Source organism: Notolepis coatsorum (genome assembly GCF_963971535.1).
Source record: "Notolepis coatsorum genome assembly, chromosome: 15".
Taxonomy (NCBI): Eukaryota; Metazoa; Chordata; class Actinopteri; order Aulopiformes; family Paralepididae; genus Notolepis; species Notolepis coatsorum.
Window position 1 is genome coordinate 21,259,654 of NC_140179.1, and position 18,780 is coordinate 21,278,433.

At 42.9% G+C, this 18,780-nt stretch overlaps 1 protein-coding gene across 1 annotated transcript in view; it reads right to left on the reverse strand.

The window, feature by feature from the left end:
- arid2 (AT-rich interactive domain 2) overlaps positions 1-18,545 on the reverse strand; it is a 103,038-nt gene extending 84,493 nt beyond the window's left edge. Inside the window, exons 1-3 of the mRNA XM_084330591.1 lie at positions 17,895-18,545; positions 17,677-17,770; positions 16,649-16,746 (exon numbers count right to left, since the gene is read on the reverse strand). Of these exons, the coding sequence (XP_084186717.1) occupies positions 16,649-16,746; positions 17,677-17,770; positions 17,895-17,989 (287 nt within the window). The 5' untranslated portion in view covers positions 17,990-18,545. The remainder of the gene's footprint in view (positions 1-16,648; positions 16,747-17,676; positions 17,771-17,894) is intronic.
- Between the last annotated feature and the right edge of the window lie 235 nt (positions 18,546-18,780).

Genomic DNA, 18,780 nt, shown 5'->3' on the forward strand with positions numbered 1-18,780 from the left:
AATAATGCACAAACTACAGTATCTAGAAATTAACTGGTTAGTCAGTGATGGACTATGACAATGCCTGTCAAATTAGTAGGGCTGACCTTCAAAGCTTTTTTTGGCAATCGAAGCTTCGGGGCCGAGCTTCGATTTTAATTCGAAGCTTCGAGAGAGAAAAATAAAATAAAAAATTATATATATTTTTTTTAATCTTATGTTGTGGGACTTGTACAGCACTTTGGTAAACTTTGTTGTTTTTAAATGTGCTCTATATATAAAGTGGATTGGATTAATGAATTAAGTAGCCCCTTTCATGACTGTGACGCAGCCAACAAGGTTTCACTCGGCTGTGTGATTTAATTCAAGGTGGATCGCTGTTGTCGTTTGAACAACTTCAGATTTCATGGGAACTACCAATCACCCAAATCAAGAATGTTTAAGATGAATGAAGTAAGATTTAGATTATTTGAAATATGGCCTGTGTAGACTAAACTATGCACAGAATTATGTCAGTCTACAAGGTCCGGATTCTACATGGTCCGGCAATGTAGACCTTGTTCATGCATTTTTAAGAAGGGCTACTTCCACAAAAAAACAAAGAACTCACCAAAACATCTCAGTAGCACCTTATCTAAATGTTCTATTTCATATATGGAGATTCATATTTATTTATGTATTGCATGCATTTCTACATTTTATTTCCCATTTTGTTTATTCATCCCAGTATCTTTCTTTCTTATGTGTGGAATTCTACAAGGCATGTAGGTGTATATGTGTTTGAGGATGATATCCTTCAAACAGGCAATAATGATGATATAATTTGGGCAGTGCTGAGCTGGGTTACTTTCCTCCTGTGTATTTGTCCCCCGGCCCCACCCAATGGCCCCATGCACACTAGTGGTCTGCAAGGGCCTTGAAATAAAGCCCGAGCCCTGCCCGAGCCCGTGAACTTCAGGCCCTGCCCGAAAATAAGCCTGACTGTAAATAATATTTTAAGCCCTAGCCCGCTGAAAACCCGAAAAAAAATATTATTATTATTATTATTAAAATATAAATTTTTTTGTATTTGTTTTAAATATTCGAAACACGGTTTTATATGAACGTAATAAATAAACAAAACTAAGAAGCATTTACATAGCCTGTTTCGCAATGCCGTCTCTCCCAGTGCTCGCTTATATAGACTGACTCACACATCAGCCTCGTAAAACGTATTGAAGGCTATAGAATCTTCTTTGACACACACACACACAATAGCCTACTCAGTCAAACAAACAAACAGAAAACAGAAATCAGATTTCGAGCAGAGCAACGTAATGAAAATCACAACAAAACAGGTAGCGAGTCGCGACCCAGCAAATAGTAAACATCACTCACCACAACGTCAGCAACGCGTTGAACACCGTTAACAAAACCGGCTACATACATCCCAAGAACAAATTAAAACGTTCGCCAACTGGCTATATTCCAACACAACCAATCGAGTTGAACTTGTCCCCTGAGTTCTCCCTGCGCGCTGCAGTAATTACATCCAAATGTTTCTCTGGCGCAAAAAAGAAAGCGAATCTTAAAAACGAAGGTTATCCTATAACCCTAGTTATATATAAAAAAGAAAAAAAAAAAAAACGGCGGTGCCCGGGCCCGGCCGCGCCCGAATTATTTATTAAAAAAAAAGCCCTACCCAGCCCGAACCCGTCGGGCATGGGCAAGGTTGCAGTGCACTAATGCACACACACAGCGAAGTAAATATTTTTTAACTTCGTTTTTTTTTTAATGTTCGAAGCTTGTGCCATCGAACGAAGCTTCGAAGTATTTAAGACAGCCCTACAAATTAGCCATACTATCGTCTCCATAGCTATAATACAGAACACGCGATGGGTCTGCAAACATCGCTAAAATGGTCAATAACGCTGGCGCCATTGAGTAAAGATGAGTAAAGATGGGAAAAGAGCGTGGCGGTCAGTTAAGGGGGCCAAAGAGGCTCGGGAGGTACTAGAACGCTTGTCTGGTAATTGGAAGGTTTCTCCCGGGCAGCATGTTGAAGTGTCCTTGAGCAAGACACTTGACCCCTAATTGCTCCTGATGAGCAGGTTGGCATCTTGCATGGCCGCTGTCAGTGTGAATGTGTGAGTGAATGGGTGAATGTGTGAGTGAATGGGTGAATGGTAGGCATAAGTTGTAAAGCGCTTTGGATAAAAGCCGTTATATAAATGCAGCCATTTACCATGTAATCCAACATGACCGAAAAAATTACATTCACCTTTAACATTCACTTTTAACACTATCTTATCTATTATTACTAACATATTCGCACTACATCTCTATAAGGCTGAGAGACCACTTAAGTTATCGATATATCGATAACTGCGTGATATCGATATATTTGCATATGTAAAAAAAAATATTAAAGATTAAAAACATTTAAATACTTTATACTATACTAAAAATAAAATACTAGGTAATTATTGTGGCATGTTTTGTTAAAACATGCCCATTTCATGTAAATTCAGTTGAATTGCAACTCTGCACTGTGCATTCAATATGCAGTGCACTCCTCCATCACACCCAGAGACCACCAACTATAACATGAGAAGGATCACTGTGGTCATTTTGAAGGGGAAATCTGTAACACTAAAGATGGCGGCAACAACAAAGAATTGCTGCAAAAAAAAATATATATAATAATTACTAATAAAAAATATTGATAATTTGGCCCCGATTTATCGATTCTTCCCAATGGCATATTGTCTCAGCCTTACATCTCTACCTCATTTTTGCATTTGTTGCATTTTGTACTTTAGTTTTGTATATTGTTTTGTATAGTGTATATTTTGTATAGTGTTTGGTAGGGGTGTAACGATGCATCAATTCTAATGTGACGAATTCAACTGCAGCGATTTGAAAATGTTAGAATCGAAATAATTATTTTGTGTATATATATATATATATTTATTTTTTACCTATAGTCCATTCATTCTGAGTGAATCAGTTCCCCCAGCCACATTTGTGTATTCAAAATCTTTTGGGGAATTAACTGATAACAAGCATTTCACTGTAATGTACATGAAACCTTATATGTGACAAACTAAACTTGAAATTTGAACTGTAAACATACAGACAACATCTGCTTTTACCATTAGCTTGCTGGTCCCCCAGCTACTAAACACTGAGGTTAGCCACTTAACATTACAGTAGATGCCAACTAAAGACCCAATTCTACCAAACATTAGTCCACGACTAGGAGGAATAGTGACAAAACTATTTGTAAATGGTGCATTTATATAGAGCAGGGGTCGGGAACCTATGGCTCGCGAGCCATATATGGCTCTTCTGGTGACAGCATATGGCTCCCAGAATTTTTTGAGTAAAAAAAAAAAAAGAAGAAAAAAAATTAATCCTTGTGATATTTCTTAATAATACTGTGTCATTTAAAAGTAAACAGAAATTAGTTTTGAAGATACAGCTAATAGTATCTGTATCTGAAGATATAGCGAGCAGAGCTGGCGAGGGAACACAAGTGGACAGAAATAAAAAATCTTCAACCTGAAGACCAGCTGATTCTTAAAACTTGGAACGAGCTTCCTGTGACATACCACACAATGCAGCGTGAGTATTGCCGTATATTGACCATGTTTGGCTCTACATATGCATGTGGGCAGTCATTCTTGCATATGAGGAACATTAAGACCAACCTACGCTCACGTTTAACTGATGGAAGCCTCAACGCCTGCATGAAGCTCAACCTCACCACGTATGAACCAGACTACAAGGCCATCAGCAAAACCATGCAGCACCAGAAGTCGCATTAAAAGTAAGACATTTAATTCATTATACGTTAAAAATACTATATGGCTCTCAATTAAATATATTTAGAAATATTTGGCTTTTATGGCTCTCCCAGTCAAAAAGGTTCCTGACCCCTGATATAGAGCCTTTATCCAAAGCGCTTCACAATTTTGTTCCTCACATTCACCCACTCACCCAAAAACATTCACACACCGACGGCGGAGGAGGCCGTGCAAGGTGCCGACCTGCTCATCGGGAGCAATTAGGGGTTAAGTGTCTTGCTCAAGGACACTTTGACACGCTGCCCGAAAAGGAGCGGGAATCAAACCGGGAACCTTCCGACTACCAGGTGACCGCTCTGCCTCCTGAGCCCACGACACGTTCTCTCCATTATCTTCCCCTCTGGTCAATGAAATGCTTCTCAACTCAACTAGGCTCAATCTTCACCCCAGAGTCTCATTTAAGGTCTACTCTAGGATGCGTCATGGTGGTGGGAGGAGGTGCAGCCCGCACCTATGCTCCCATAATTGCTTCCATGGCCATAGTGAATGCTAATGGGGAAATAGTACACCCTGCCATACGGCTGGTCCCTGCCGTGCTGTTGTCAAATCTATAGTACCAACTACTAACGCATAGGGCTGGGTTAAAGAAATTATCTATTTCTCTATTCTGAATCGATCTTCATTTGAATTGGCGATTATCGATTAATAAAATCCCAAGATCGATCTTAAAACAAAAACAATTGCGAGAGTTATATGTACTTCAGAATAGGGACATGGCTCAGCTAATATCGTCTGATCCTCTGCACCTGCTTCATAGTGAGTTTGACAAGCTTCCATCTGGAAGAAGCTAGAGTTCCCCTAGCCCCAAAAACACTTAGGAATAGGAAGTCTTTCATCCCACATGCCATTGCTCTGATTAATTATTAGCCTTTCATTTTAACCATGGTACTGGTTAGGGAACTGAAGCTCCGTCTGTGTTGTTGTTTTTCTTTAGTCTATAAATTGTGCCTGTATGGTGTTTGCACTGTGTCGTCTTGTTGATTGCAACCATGGTGAAGAATATCCATCTATCTAGTGTAAGATAAGATATTCCTTTATTGATCCCCTTGGGGAAATTCAGGCATCATAGCAGCATGAGGGAGGGGGGGTTATATTATACATTACAATAATGTGTGTAAATACTAGGGCTGACCCCGATTAGCCGAATAGTCGACTAATCGATCGAAAGGAGCCATAGTCGACTGCCAATATCTTAGTCGAATGCAAAAAAATATATATATACATTCGTTCCAAAAGCAAAGAGTCCTAGAAGCGTGGCTAACGCTAATGGCGCGCATACCAGAGGCTAACTGCCTACGAAAATGGCACAGAGGCACTGAAAAAGGATTTCACCCATCTAATGAACACACTAGACCAGCGGTTCTCAAACTACAGGTCGCGACCCAAAGTGGGGTCGCGGGTAGGCGACAGTGGGGTCGTGCATTGGCACAAAAAAAAAAATTCCACCTGGCAGCTGTGTGTATTTGCCATGTCTCAACGGAGGCCGACACACAGTATTCCAATACACATCTCACTACATCCTGCGCATTTATAATCACGGGAGGGGGGTGTGGTGACTCGCAATGGATAGGTTTGTTGTCAGAAGCGGTGCCAGTTGGCCGCAATGAAATGGGCTCTGCGCATTTGGTTGCTATACCACACTGAAGTGAGGTGGCTATCTCGAGGCAGAGTATTAACACATTGGGTGCCACGCCCCCTTCCGGGAAGTGCATAGGCCTTGCCACCCATTAACCCCAGTGTTTCCCTTATATGCATTCAGCAGCGGCGCTGCACCAGTTAGTATGTTAGTATTTATATTATCTATTAAATCATCTATATCTATGTTCAGTACAAATAGTGTACAAGTGTTGAGGCATGTCATTAAGGGGTTAAAATCCTGAAAATGAATGAATATTTTATATGTATGTTGAGGACTGAAGTTAATAATGGTATTCATAAAAAGAAATGTAAAAGAAATTCATAAGTAAATATATATATATTACATGTAAAGTACATGAGACATAAAACGTCCCAAAGGGTACACCGTGTGCAGTGTTTTAGTGGGGTGCACGAAGGTTAATCTTGGCATTTACATTGATTAGTACACTGCAAAAAAAATTCTTATCAAGTGAACATATCTTGTATTTGGTACAATAAGTCTATATTGAGTAGAATTATCTTGAATTATCTTATCCCACTGGCAGATAATTTAGCTTTTTTTCCTGATTGGTCAATTTAATCTTGTTTTAAGAAAACAAGATCTAACATTTTCTCAAATGTTAAGAAATAAGCAAAATGATCTGTGGAATAAGATAATTCAAGATAATTCTACTCAATATTAGACTTATTTTTGAAGTGTACAAATATGCAGCTACCTGGGCCTCCAGAGCACTTCTAGTGTCAGTGGACACACCAAAAACATCCTAGCAAATTCACACGCACATGAATAACCTATCTCGAACAATTCTAAGGTAGTTTTAAGTTATTTCTCCGGCAGTGTGCGCTAATATGGATTCCGGCGGCACGTGCGCACACACAAATATGGATTCCAGCAGAGTGCGCGCAGCACAGCACCGCTGTTGAATTTTTATTCAGGGGAAACACTGAACCCCATGTAAGCGCTCACCTTCTTTGTAGAGCTAAACCTATATTTTATATTATAGCTATGGATCTAATAACGCTGTCGATCGTCAGTGGGTTTCTTCAACATGCAAAAAACGGAAAAAAATGTCATCTATACATTTCCGTGTGAGTGATCCTGTGTAATCCCAGGGAACTCCTTCAAACAGCCCTTTAGTGAAATCCATTTATCACGTTGCCATTTTCCGCCTGATTTAATATCTAATCATCCTGAAATCAACGCTAGATTATCTGTATTATGTTTCCTCGTGCATGCACGAAAGGGGACGGGGGAAAACCGGCCCGCCGTGCATCTATCGCAACCATGGTGACCGCTTGTCTTGCCGGAGTGTTTAGAACGCGCCCCCACGCCCCAGCTTGGCCGAGAAAACAAACCACATCGTTTCAAATGGAGTGCAATAGCGGCCGCAAGGCGTTAGGTGGCGGTATTGACAGTCTGCGATCTCAGACACATTCACTACCAGTCAACTATCTGGACATTTTGGCCAATCAAAGTCCGGGACAGGCCTAGTAAATAGGGGTGGGGGGGAAATCGATACGTATACTTTGCGTGGCGATACTGTATCGATATTTAATTATTCAATAATCTTTTTTTTTTGTATAAGGAAGTTGCATTGTTAATTGCAATACCTGTAATAGTACAGTAGTCCACACACACACATGTGTGCATGCCGTTAAGTTAGAATATGACTGTAATACAAACAGTTCAGTTTGTCAGGTACATGCAACACAGATTACAGTGTTTACATCCGTCTGCTTGAGAAAATACCATGTTCTGCAATAAAGATGATTGAAGTGAGATGAACAGACTGAACCTTTATTTTATTAGATAAAACATGTTGACAAAGTTTTACTTTGCAGTTGAAAAAAGGTAATAAATTAAATGTGATAAAAAAAATTGTTTGCAATACTCAGCGTATCGCAATATATTTAGTATCGCGATGCTATCGTGACGCAAGTATCACGATAGTATCGTATCGTGAGGTCTCTGGCGATTCCCATCCCTACTACTAGTAAATACACACATCGTCATATGGAATATGGAGCCAAGTTCTGGAACGTTACATCCAATCTGTGATGTTAAGCCTTAAGCGGACTAAAATAGTACGTCAGCAGCAGGCTTGGTCCACCTCATCTGCCACCTACTAGGATACTGAAGGGTCAAGGCTGCATTCCAGCAGCACCGGTGTGAATACCGTATATGAAACAAACAACCACCCACAGAGTCCGACCTCTTCGTAAAGAAACTTACATCACAAAGACTTCCTCAGTAACACATGAGGCCTAAGAGAACTCAACAATGCTTCCTCAAATGGCCTCCGACAGCCTATGGCTTTATGCGTAAACTTTAAATAAAACTAACTGAACACTTGACCCCTGCGGTCTACAAGAGTGACCCACTCGGGAGCCGAATACTCTAAGAAACTAAAAATAAAACACTAAACAATTTGAGCAAAGTATGGTCCCTTGTGACGTGAAGAATTCACCATCACTAGTCATAGCAGTGTAGAACAACATAAATCATACTAATAGTCTAGTCCAGTCTAGACGCGGGAGGGAATTCTATTTGTCAGAAGTAGGTCCAAGCGATAGGAGGTTAAACACCAGACAGTCCAACTCTAAAACTGACCTCAAGTTAACAGCAAGCCATGAAAACCGGTACACATGCCGTTTTGTTAAACAGTACGCCAACCCTTTTTATGTAAAAAGATGTAAAACTTGTTGTCTTTACTACTATGCAGCACTCAAACACTGCAGCACTCAAGTTCCAAGACCGTTTGATGAAGAAGAATGAAGAAATGCTAACCTTCTTACTGTCCTCTACTTATCATGCACTCTTCCACTAAATAATATTCCTTGTATATATTACTACCTACTAGGGCTGACCTTCCGAATTTTTTTTTGGAATTCGAAGCTTCGGGGGCCGAGATTCGATTTTAATTTGAAGCTTCGAGATAAAAAAAAAAAAATCAAATTTTATTTTATTTTTATGTTGTGGGACTTGTACAGCACTTTGTTCAACTTTGTCAGTGCTGTAAAGTTTAAACCTTTTTAAATCTTAGACAAACAAAACACTTTGCTTTCATGAAATATTGTAAGCAGTCATTTGAGGCTTTATAAAAGCAGCACAATGAACACAAATATGTCAGTGCCGAGTCCGACCTCATCTTAAATAACGAACAGCATTGCTTGTTGTAGTTAACAAAGAGAGGCAGAGTTGATTTTGCACACAAAATTAAATAAAAATTAAAAATATATATTTTTTTATATATATAATAAAATTTTATTTTCATATTCGAATCCCATGTCCATCGAACAAAGCTTCAAAGTATTTAAGACAGCCCTACTACACTAACATGTCTCTACTACTATGCACTCAACACTACTGTCTTATACTATCATGCACTCTTCCTACTATACTAACATGTCTCTACTACTCTGCACTCAACACTGCAGCACCCAAGTTTCAACACCGTTTGATAAACATTGTTACTCAGCTGACAGAGTTGTGCCCTTCCTGCTGACCTGTCGCACAGAACTTGTAAGTCGCTTTGGATAAAAGCGATCAGCTAAATGACAAAATGTAAAAGCAAATCAAAACACACACCAGCGGCGAATACCTCAGCGGCGGCAGCAGCAGTAGTAGCAGCAGCAGCAGCAGCAGTAGTAGTACGACAGCTCCTGCCTCAGTGCGCTGGAGGAGCCCGTGCAGCCGTGAGTCACGGAGCAAGTGCCCGTTTCTGAATGAGGCCCTGCTGCTGCTTCACCGCGGACAAGGTAATCCCCCATCCGCTGGGCTGCGCGTGACACACGGAACTATAAATATACTCAGCCTCCATTTGTAGAGCGAGGGAGGGAGGGAGAGAGAGGGAGGAGAGAGAGAGAGAGAGCGAGGTGCCCCAGCCCTGCCTGCACTACACAACGCAGTGTCATCAAACGCTGTCTGGGCACAAGCAGAAGAGGGCCAGTGGGGGGGGGGGGGGGGGGGTTGACTGCAGCTGCTCTTGTCTGCACTTCCCTTTTCAGACATAAACGGAGGATCAATGCTCCCTCTGCCACAGCCCACCCACCCCCCTCCACCGCACGCGACAGAAACAACCCCCCAGAAAACCCACCCTGCCATCGTTTTTAAATGTCAACATCTGTTTAGCCTACATTTATGCCTTCGGTTGGTGGTTGAAATATATATATATATATATTTTTTTTTAAAGGCACTTGCGAGGGGGGTTGGGAATTAACAATCAAGTGTGTCTGACTCTCAACCACCAGAACCTGCATGGATTACAAGGTACATCATGCCAGTTAGGGTACCTTGTGTATACTGTTGTATTGTAACGTATAATATAACCGATAGGGCAAACAGACCTTCATCTGCTGCTATGACGCCCGAATTTCCCCAAGGGGATCAGTAAAGGAACACCTTATCTTATCTCATCTTTAACAAGTGATAAAGCGAGAGAAGACGTGCAGCTGAAAATAGACATCAGTGTAGTGATGTCATCATTTAAGGTTGTTTAAGATCAAAAGAGGTGTAGACGCCGGGACACTGACTGCACAGTCTGCCCTCGGTGTGCACTGTGTGGGAATGAGGCGCCCCCTGCTGGACGGACGGACGGACAGACAAAACAAAAAAACAAGACGACCGCACAGGACTGCCAATCTCAAGAGAGATGATGGCGCGAGTGCGTGCGAGACGACCATGGTAAAGGCATGGAGTCTTCAGGTAAAGGCAATGCATTGAGTCTTGTGGTAAAGGCATGGAGTCTTCAGGTAAAGGCAATGCATTGAGTCTTGTGGTAAAGGCATTGAGTCTTGTGGTAACGGCATTGAGTCTTGTGGTAAAGGCATTGAGTCTTCAGGTAAAGGCATTGAGTCTTCAGGTAAAGGCATTGAGTCTACTCTTCAGGTAAAGGCATTGAGTCTTGTGGTAAAGGCATCGAGTCTGAGTATTGTGGTAAAGGCATTGAGTATTGTGGTAAAGGCATTTAGTCTTCAGGTAAAGGCATTGAGTCTTGTGGTAAAGGCATTGAGTCTTGTGGTAAAGGCATCAAGTCTTGTGGTAAAGGACTCGAGTCTTGTGGTAAAGGCATTGAGGCTTCAGGTAAAGGCATTGAGTCTTGTGGTAAAGGCATTGAGTCTTGTGGTAAAGGCATTGAGTCTTGTGGTAAAGGCATTGAGTCTTCAGGTAAAGGCGGTAAAGGCATCGAGTCTTGTGGTAAAACAGCGGTTAAGGGTGGGTTTACTGTTGACCCATAGCTTAGGTCAGGAAGAAAAGAAGCATCTTAATAACGTAAAACTACTGTCGTTAGTGTCATTATTTTTATTATTGTTAACGGTATTGTATTGTGATGTCTTGTTCTATGTTGAAAATTGAAAATAAAAACATTTATAAAAAAAAATAAAATAACGTAAAACAATCTCAAATCATGTATCTTAATCTTGCACATGTGCCAACTAACAATGAGCGAGACTGCGGGCTGGGAATTCCACAACAGAATAGAAAGACAACCAAATAGAATAGATGTTTCAGGTTCTAGTTTAAAGAAAGAGGCAGCTCCGTCTTCTGGGGAAGACTGGAAGAAGAAGATTAGGCTATCTGTACTGGCCAACAGCGCTGGAGGGGCAAGTGAAATTACTGACAGGCGCGAAAATACAAAGTCTCAAAGCGCTGTCAGATCGTATCAACACTAGAGTCTCTCCAAATTTTGTGACTGGCTTTTGATTATGTTGCGAAAAAAAAAAAAAAAAAAAAAAGAGGCTCAAGTGGTTTTTGCACACAATGTTCGCCATCCCGAGACTCGTCCCCACGCACACAGGACGGCTGGCGAAGCACCTCATCATGTGAGAAGGCACAGACGAGACTCGTCCCCGTGCACACAGGACCGCTGTCGAAGCAGCTCATCATGTGAGAAGGGAGGACAGACGAAATCGTCCCGCGCACACAGGACCGCTGTCGAAGCAGGTGAGGAGAAGAGCTAGGCTAATAGCATACAGATTAAAAGCCACTTTAGCCAAATGGTTCAGACAAGTATTGAACTCTACCTCCTCACAAGAATAAAAAAAAAAAAAAGGGACAGGACGCTGCGTAACCAGGGAGGACCTGTGATCTCGTTCCCATGAGAAGCTGCGTAACCAGGGAGGACCTGTGATCTCGTTCCCATGAGAAGCTGCGTAACCAGGGAGGACCTGTGATCTCGTTCCCATGAGAAGCTGCGTAACCAGGGAGGACCTGTGATCTCGTTCCCATGAGAAGCTGCGTAACCAGGGAGGACCTGTGACCTCCATGAGAACCCGCACTTTACATAAACGGCGTCCGGTGTCTCATTCACAATTCAGAATGACGATCTATGTACGAGGACGTTAGAACATCTCTGCTGCACCTTTATGTACGAGGACGTTAGAACATCTCTGATGCACCTTTATGTACGAGGACGTTAGAACATCTGATGCACCTTTATGTACGAGGACGTTAGAACATCTCTGATGCACCTTTATGTACGAGGACGTTAGAACATCTCTGCTGCACCTTTATGTACGAGGACGTTAGAACATCTCTGCTGCACCTTTATGTACGAGGACGTTAGAACATCTCTGCTGCACCTTTATGTATGAGGACGTTAGAACATCTCTGATGCACCTTTATGTACGAGGACGTTAGAACATCTCTGATGCACCTTTATGTACGAGGCCTTTATTACATCTCTGATGCACCTTTATGTACGAGGACGTTAGAACATCTGATGCACCTTTATGTACGAGGACGTTAGAACATCTCTGATGCACCTTTATGTACGAGGACGTTAGAACATCTCTGCTGCACCTTTATGTACGAGGACGTTAGAACATCTCTGATGCACCTTTATGTACGAGGCCTTTATTACATCTCTGATGCACCTTTATGTACGAGGACGTTAGAACATCTGATGCACCTTTATGTACGAGGATGTTAGAACATCTCTGATGCACCTTTATGTACGAGGACGTTAGAACATCTCTGATGCACCTTTATGTACGAGGACGTTAGAACATCTCTGCTGCACCTTTATGTACGAGGACGTTAGAACATCTCTGCTGCACCTTTATGTACAAGGACGTTAGAACATCTCTGATGCACCTTTATGTACGAGGACGTTAGAACATGAAAAGAACCCGAACCGAGTGGACGGCTTCGGCGGGGCTACAGTTGAGATTAGGACACGGTGTGGGGAGATGGAAGATAAAATGAAACGGTTCCTAAAAAGGTAACGCCCCCCGCCCCCTCATGGGGAACACGGCGGCAGAGCAAACAAAAGCTTTGAAACACAAGACTCTTCACTCGGTTTGGCCCGAGACCAACCACTCCAACAATGAGGGTAATATCAACGATCGAACGATCCATTCAACCTTTATTTGCAACAACCTCACAGGTCTCATCAAAACCCATTTCAATCTCACCCGCGAACGGCGTGTCTGTTTGAGTCGCTCGCACCGCGTGTCACTCTATAGCCCTGACTTGCTTTTAAAGCCCCCCCCCCCATGAGGACGAAGGTGCAATACCTGCCCTCTTCTCAATCATACGACGCAGGCAGCCAGAGAGCAAATCCATGCCGATGTGAAAAACCATTATAATCCAAATTAGTCTAGCGATAGCATCCCCTGATCTTATCTGCACCCGCTGCCAGCGGAATGTGGAACGTGCACTTTCACAACGAAAAATGGAAATTTGAATCCTGAAACGTTGAGTGCCTCTCTACTCGTCTACTTGTTAAAACCGGGGACGTTAAAAATGGGAATGAGAGTGAGTTGTGGGTTCAGGAAAACCTACAAATTACAAGAGTTACACTGATCTGCCGGAAAAGATCCAAGTTCCATTCACTTATCATCAGAGTGACATTCAGTAGGAATTAGCACCGGACATGTTACACTAATCCGGATTGATTTTGTTTGTGAATGGCCACCGTACACCGTATAATATAAAAAGGTTCCATTCCTCAGAGTCCTGGTAAATGTGCGCATCAACCTCTTCCCGATAGTAACGGTTGCACGGATATCGTCATCGCGTGGCATCAGCCCTGAGGCAGCCTTGCTGCTGTGCTGGCCGCTGGTGAAGGCCACAAACACAGAACCCAGTACCGGCGTAGTGTTATTTTGATGCTGCGGAATCTATTCACTACATAAATAGGACATAATTTGCTTACCATTACATGAACACTTAAATTCTTTCAAATGTAAGATTTGTTCAAAATCGAATAGCCTGAATAATAAAAGCAGGAATAAAGCATGGCTACAATTATTATTAGCAATAAACAGTAAACACTTATATTAGCATGAGCAACTTATCAAAATCTATGACCCATTCTACTTCCACTGAGGAACCAGTGTATATTAGTATGGGCAGCTTATCAAAATGCATTACGTAGTATACTTCCACTGAGTATGTAACCAGTGTGTATACTAGTATGGGCAGCTTATCAAAATGCATTACGTAGTATACTTCCACTGAGTATGTAACCAGTGTGTATACTAGTATGGGCAGCTTATCAAAATGTATTGCGTAGTATACTTCCACTGAGTAACCAGTGTGTATACTAGTATGGGCAGCTTATCAAAATGTATTGCGTAGTATACTTCCACTGAGTAACCAGTGTGTATGGGCAGCTTATCAAAATGCATTACGTAGTATACTTCCACTGAGTATGTAACCAGTGTGTATACTAGTATGGGCAGCTTATAAAAATGTATTACGTAGTATACTTCCACTGAGAAACCAAAATATCGATACGTAGTAGTATCGCGATACTTCGCGACGCGTGGCGATACAGGGCCGCCAAGTATCGATATTTAATTATTTAAAAAAAAAGTAATTATAATTTTTTTTTATATGGAAGTTGCATTGTTCATTTAAATACTTGTAATAGTACAGTAGTCCACACACACACACGTGTGCCTTCAGTTAAGTTGGAATATGACAGTTCAGTTTGTCAGGTGTATGCAACACAGATTACAGTGTTTACATCTGTCGGCTTGAGAAAATACCATGTTCTGCAATAAAAATTATTGAAGTGAGATGAACAGACTGAAAACTTTATTTTATTAGATAAAACATGTTGACAACGTTTTACTTTGCAGTTGAAAAAAGGTAATAAATCGCAATATATCGCAATATTAATATCGCAATACTATCGTATCGTGATAGTATCGTATCGTGAGGCCTCTGGTGATTCCCACCCCTAGAAACCAGTGTATATTAGTATGAGCAGCTTATCAAAATGTATGACCTATTCTACTTCCACTGAGGAACCAGTGTTAGTTACTATGATCATTCCTAGGAGTGACTAGACACACTACACTGCAACACAGTAGACAAACATTTTACAAAGTAGCTCCAACTGCTATTGTGGAGCGGGGCAATGATCCACATATAGCTCCACTCACTCAGACGAGCGCCTCACTCAGTCAGTCTGCCTATACGTCCTCTCCTTCGCCCTATTGAGTTTGAAATGTTCACAGGCAACGAAGGCTTCCTCAAAGACGGCGCCACGTTCAACTGGCTTACCTTGGGTGTATTTGGGGGCAGCACAGATGGAAAAAAAGCTGGGAGCAGGTAGAATTAAACATCGACTGCTGAAATGCACCTGATGTTACAAAGCTTGTGCTGTAATGCTGTACTACAAATCTCCAGCCTGAATCACCCCCCCCCCCCCACACACACACACACACCCCCTCCCTCATGGCAAGTCAGTAAAACATCAATTTAGGGAAAGAATACGGTTCATATCGTAGCCTGTTTTGTGATACATGGTATTGCTGCAAGAGCTGGCCTATTTGTGTCCTTCCTTTTTTTAGTTTTTTTCTTTTCAAGCTCAACCAAACGGGTCATGGTTGGTTTTCGGTGACGTGCACCTTGTCCGGGCTCCAAAAACAACTGAGCATGTTGAATAAAGGAAGACTCAGATTTTTGAAAGTGTTAACGGCCACTTAGCCCAAGGCTGCAAGGATCCCACACGCAGAACCAACTGGCCCAGGAACTTACGGCCGCCCGAACATGCTTAAATAAAAGTGTCTTGTCAATAGTCCAACTTCCACATGAATCATTACACAAATAAAACAATTGCCAGGCGAAAGAGCTGCCCTTGGGTTTTTATAAAAATCGACCGACTCCTTGACTTCTGGAAAGTGTAGCCTACACCTCATCGCAGACGCTATGAGGAAACCTCACCACCTTTGGCAAAACTGCAAGGGTTCGTGTTCCTAAGCTATTTTTGTTGAGCAGCCAATGCTATGAAGCCCTGAGACAGGTAACCGAGATAATGGGCTACAAAAAATAAACATGTGATTCAATCACAAACCTACTAGTAATCAAACGAGCTGCTACACTCTGGTGGTTTGACTCTTTGCGTATTAAACCGGCCCTGTGATATGCACAGGTAGGCGGCCTCTGCAGAGACATCAACCAATGTGCTGCAGCTTCCTCTCGCTTCCTGTTCAAACTCTTCAGGACGGGGCTACAAGCCCTTGTACAAAGCTGAACATTAATCCACCCTCCAGGCAGGTGCTAGTGATGCGAGGAAGGAATCATAGTATTGGGGGGGAAAGAGAGAGGGGAGCAAGCTGCACCAGTGTGTGTGTGTGAGAGAGAGAGAGAGAGAGAGAGAGAGAGAGAGAGAGAGAGAGAGAGAGAGAGAGAGAGAGAGAGAGAGAGAGAGACCAATGCCAGCTGTTGGGGGAGAGAGCTTGCATTTACACTTCTCACATCAGGAGCGGTTAGTTGTGTTGAGACTGAGGTTGCATGCGAGACACGTTACAGAGACCAGATCGGTTCGATCTACAAGCGTTCGGCTACACCATTTTTCACACGCCATTAAGTCAGTACACCACAGTTACAAAGGAATATGTACGGCAGCCTCAAACCAAAATGCTCAAACCAACGAGAAACTAAAAAGACCACTGAAGAATTCTTTCACTGAAGAATTTAGACCTTGTTAAATCTTTCACAGGTTAGATCAAGTGGCTAAATATCAGCCTCATCCTGACAAACATACACAACATCGACTTGTCTGTCAAAAAGATTGTGCTCCTGCTGCTAGGAGAGAACCTACAACGCTGGATTTGTTGAATGGTCACATCCTGCTCTACTGCATCTTACAACTTGTAAACATTTGCCACATGGTCCCAGGGAGGAAGAGTCGTGCTTGCCTGCTTGGCCATGCCACACTACTTACCTCAGGTAGTACTGTTTTAAAGCAAATGCAGCGTTGGAACAACTCCTTGGAAAGTGAAAATCCTCTCCAAGTTCAGCCCATTGGTTCTTGTCAGAAACCTGTAAGAAAATAAATGTATATAATATCAGGAGAAATAACATAATACCGGTAGCCGAACAGCAGCCGTTTGGTTGCGTTTCAGATTCCCCAACAAAACAATATCAGAATGCCAAAACAATAGTTTTAGTAGCAGTTGAAAATAACTCAATAACACCCAAAACGTGGGATTATCTGGAAGCAAAAGGTGGGCGAAATTGTGAATGATGGATCTGCTGCTATCCACCTTTTAGTTATAATTCACACAACAATGTGTACTGCCGTGTCTTTCTTCGGGCTAACCAACGTTAACTGTACTGTTGTAGCTAGCTAGCAGTCCGGCTAACAAGCTAACTTGACTTTTCTTACCACCGAGGAGAAGCGAACACTAGCTAGCGGTGCAAAACAAAAACACACCCGAAGAGAGGCCGGACTCTACTGACTAACCGCCCGCATCAACCCACCGCTCCACGTCGCGGCGACCAGCGGCTCTATTTGGGCTCGTTTGGTACATATCACCGGATCCATCGCTCAAAGGGCCTGTGATGTGAGGCCTAACATTTTGTCATCAGCCATGAAGCCATGCAGATGGCTATGGGGCTGACAGAAGCAACGGTTCCCCCTTTTCGAACTATCGGTTAAAATCCACAACAAAACGTGCCGCCAGGGTCTGTGATCGATGTGACGGGAGCCCCGCTAACTCCAACTGCATTCTGACTCCCGGGAGCCGTGCGTTAACGGGACTCTCAATTCAAACCGTACAACCCAACCACACACACACACAACACAAGGCAAACTAGCACAAGGCCAACACAACACACACACCAACACCCAGCTTTGTCCAGCAAACACACGGGTGATAATACACACGTTTGATTCCCAAAGCAGAGTGTAGCAGAGTTGCAGACTGCACTTGTGTTGCAGGATAAAGCACTTGTTTAGAGTTCCCTCACCTTATTGAACCCGCCGAGAGACACCACTCTGATGTACAGAGCGTTCAGGTCCAGCTCCTTCCCACCCACCAGAGGAATCTTCTTGAACGGCGATCTGGAGGAGAGAAAACAGCGAAATACATGCAGATGGGTTTAAATAGCAGCCTTATGTTACCGGCGGCGACACGGAACCGCGATTTAAAGTTATATTTCGCGGAGATAAAGACGGTTCTTCTCACCCTCTGCTTTGGTGGAATTGCCGCAGCTCGTCGAGGAAAGCCTGCTGTCCTTTCCTCCGCTGATCTGGTAGATTTTTCCCCGTCGAATTGGCCATTGTTTTCGCATGCAGACACGGTTAAAAGCCCCCTCACCCGAACCCTAAGACGCCCAGGAGCCCATCGTCGGCCGGTCAGAGGAGCTGACGGGTTTAAAAAGTTAAAGAAATGAAGCTGCTGGTCGCAGGAGGAGGAGAGCGCGAGCTCGCTAATAAAGACTGATGCACACAGAAGAGAGAAAGAAGCAAAGCCGCTTCACGCTCTCTCTCTCTCTCCAACACTGAAGTTCCAGTAGTACCGAGATACACACCGATTTTACTTATTTAAACAGCGCCATGGTGGGAAAGATGGTTAAATTAATTGCTTTTAGGTCGCGATTGTGTTGGTTTGTGGTGGTTTGGTTTGACAGTGTGTCGCGGACGCGGCGGCGGTACACACTGTAGAGCGGAGCGGCGGGCGGGCGGCAGCGGGATCCAGCTCCTCTCAGACAAAAAGATCTGAAGGCCGCGAGCCCGACCTGCCATGCGGGGCAGCAGCGCCCCCTGCGGCCAACCGACGCCACTGCAGCAGCGCCGCTGTCCTCCAGAGAGCGGTTGACTGGAACAATAGACAGTGTTTTCTTTTTTAGGGCTCATCTGCAACTTAACCACTCGCCTTGTGTTGGAAATGTATTGAAATTCTTCGTGGGGGATGGGGTTCTCTTTTATTTTTTTTAATTAAAGGTAACTTTGAAATACACGGTGTCGCCCAATAAAATTAAATAAAAAAAAGTACAAGTTATAATTGTATGTATTCTATCTGGTATTTTGACCGGATGTAAACAAGACGAAAGTCTTTCTCTGGTCTGCAT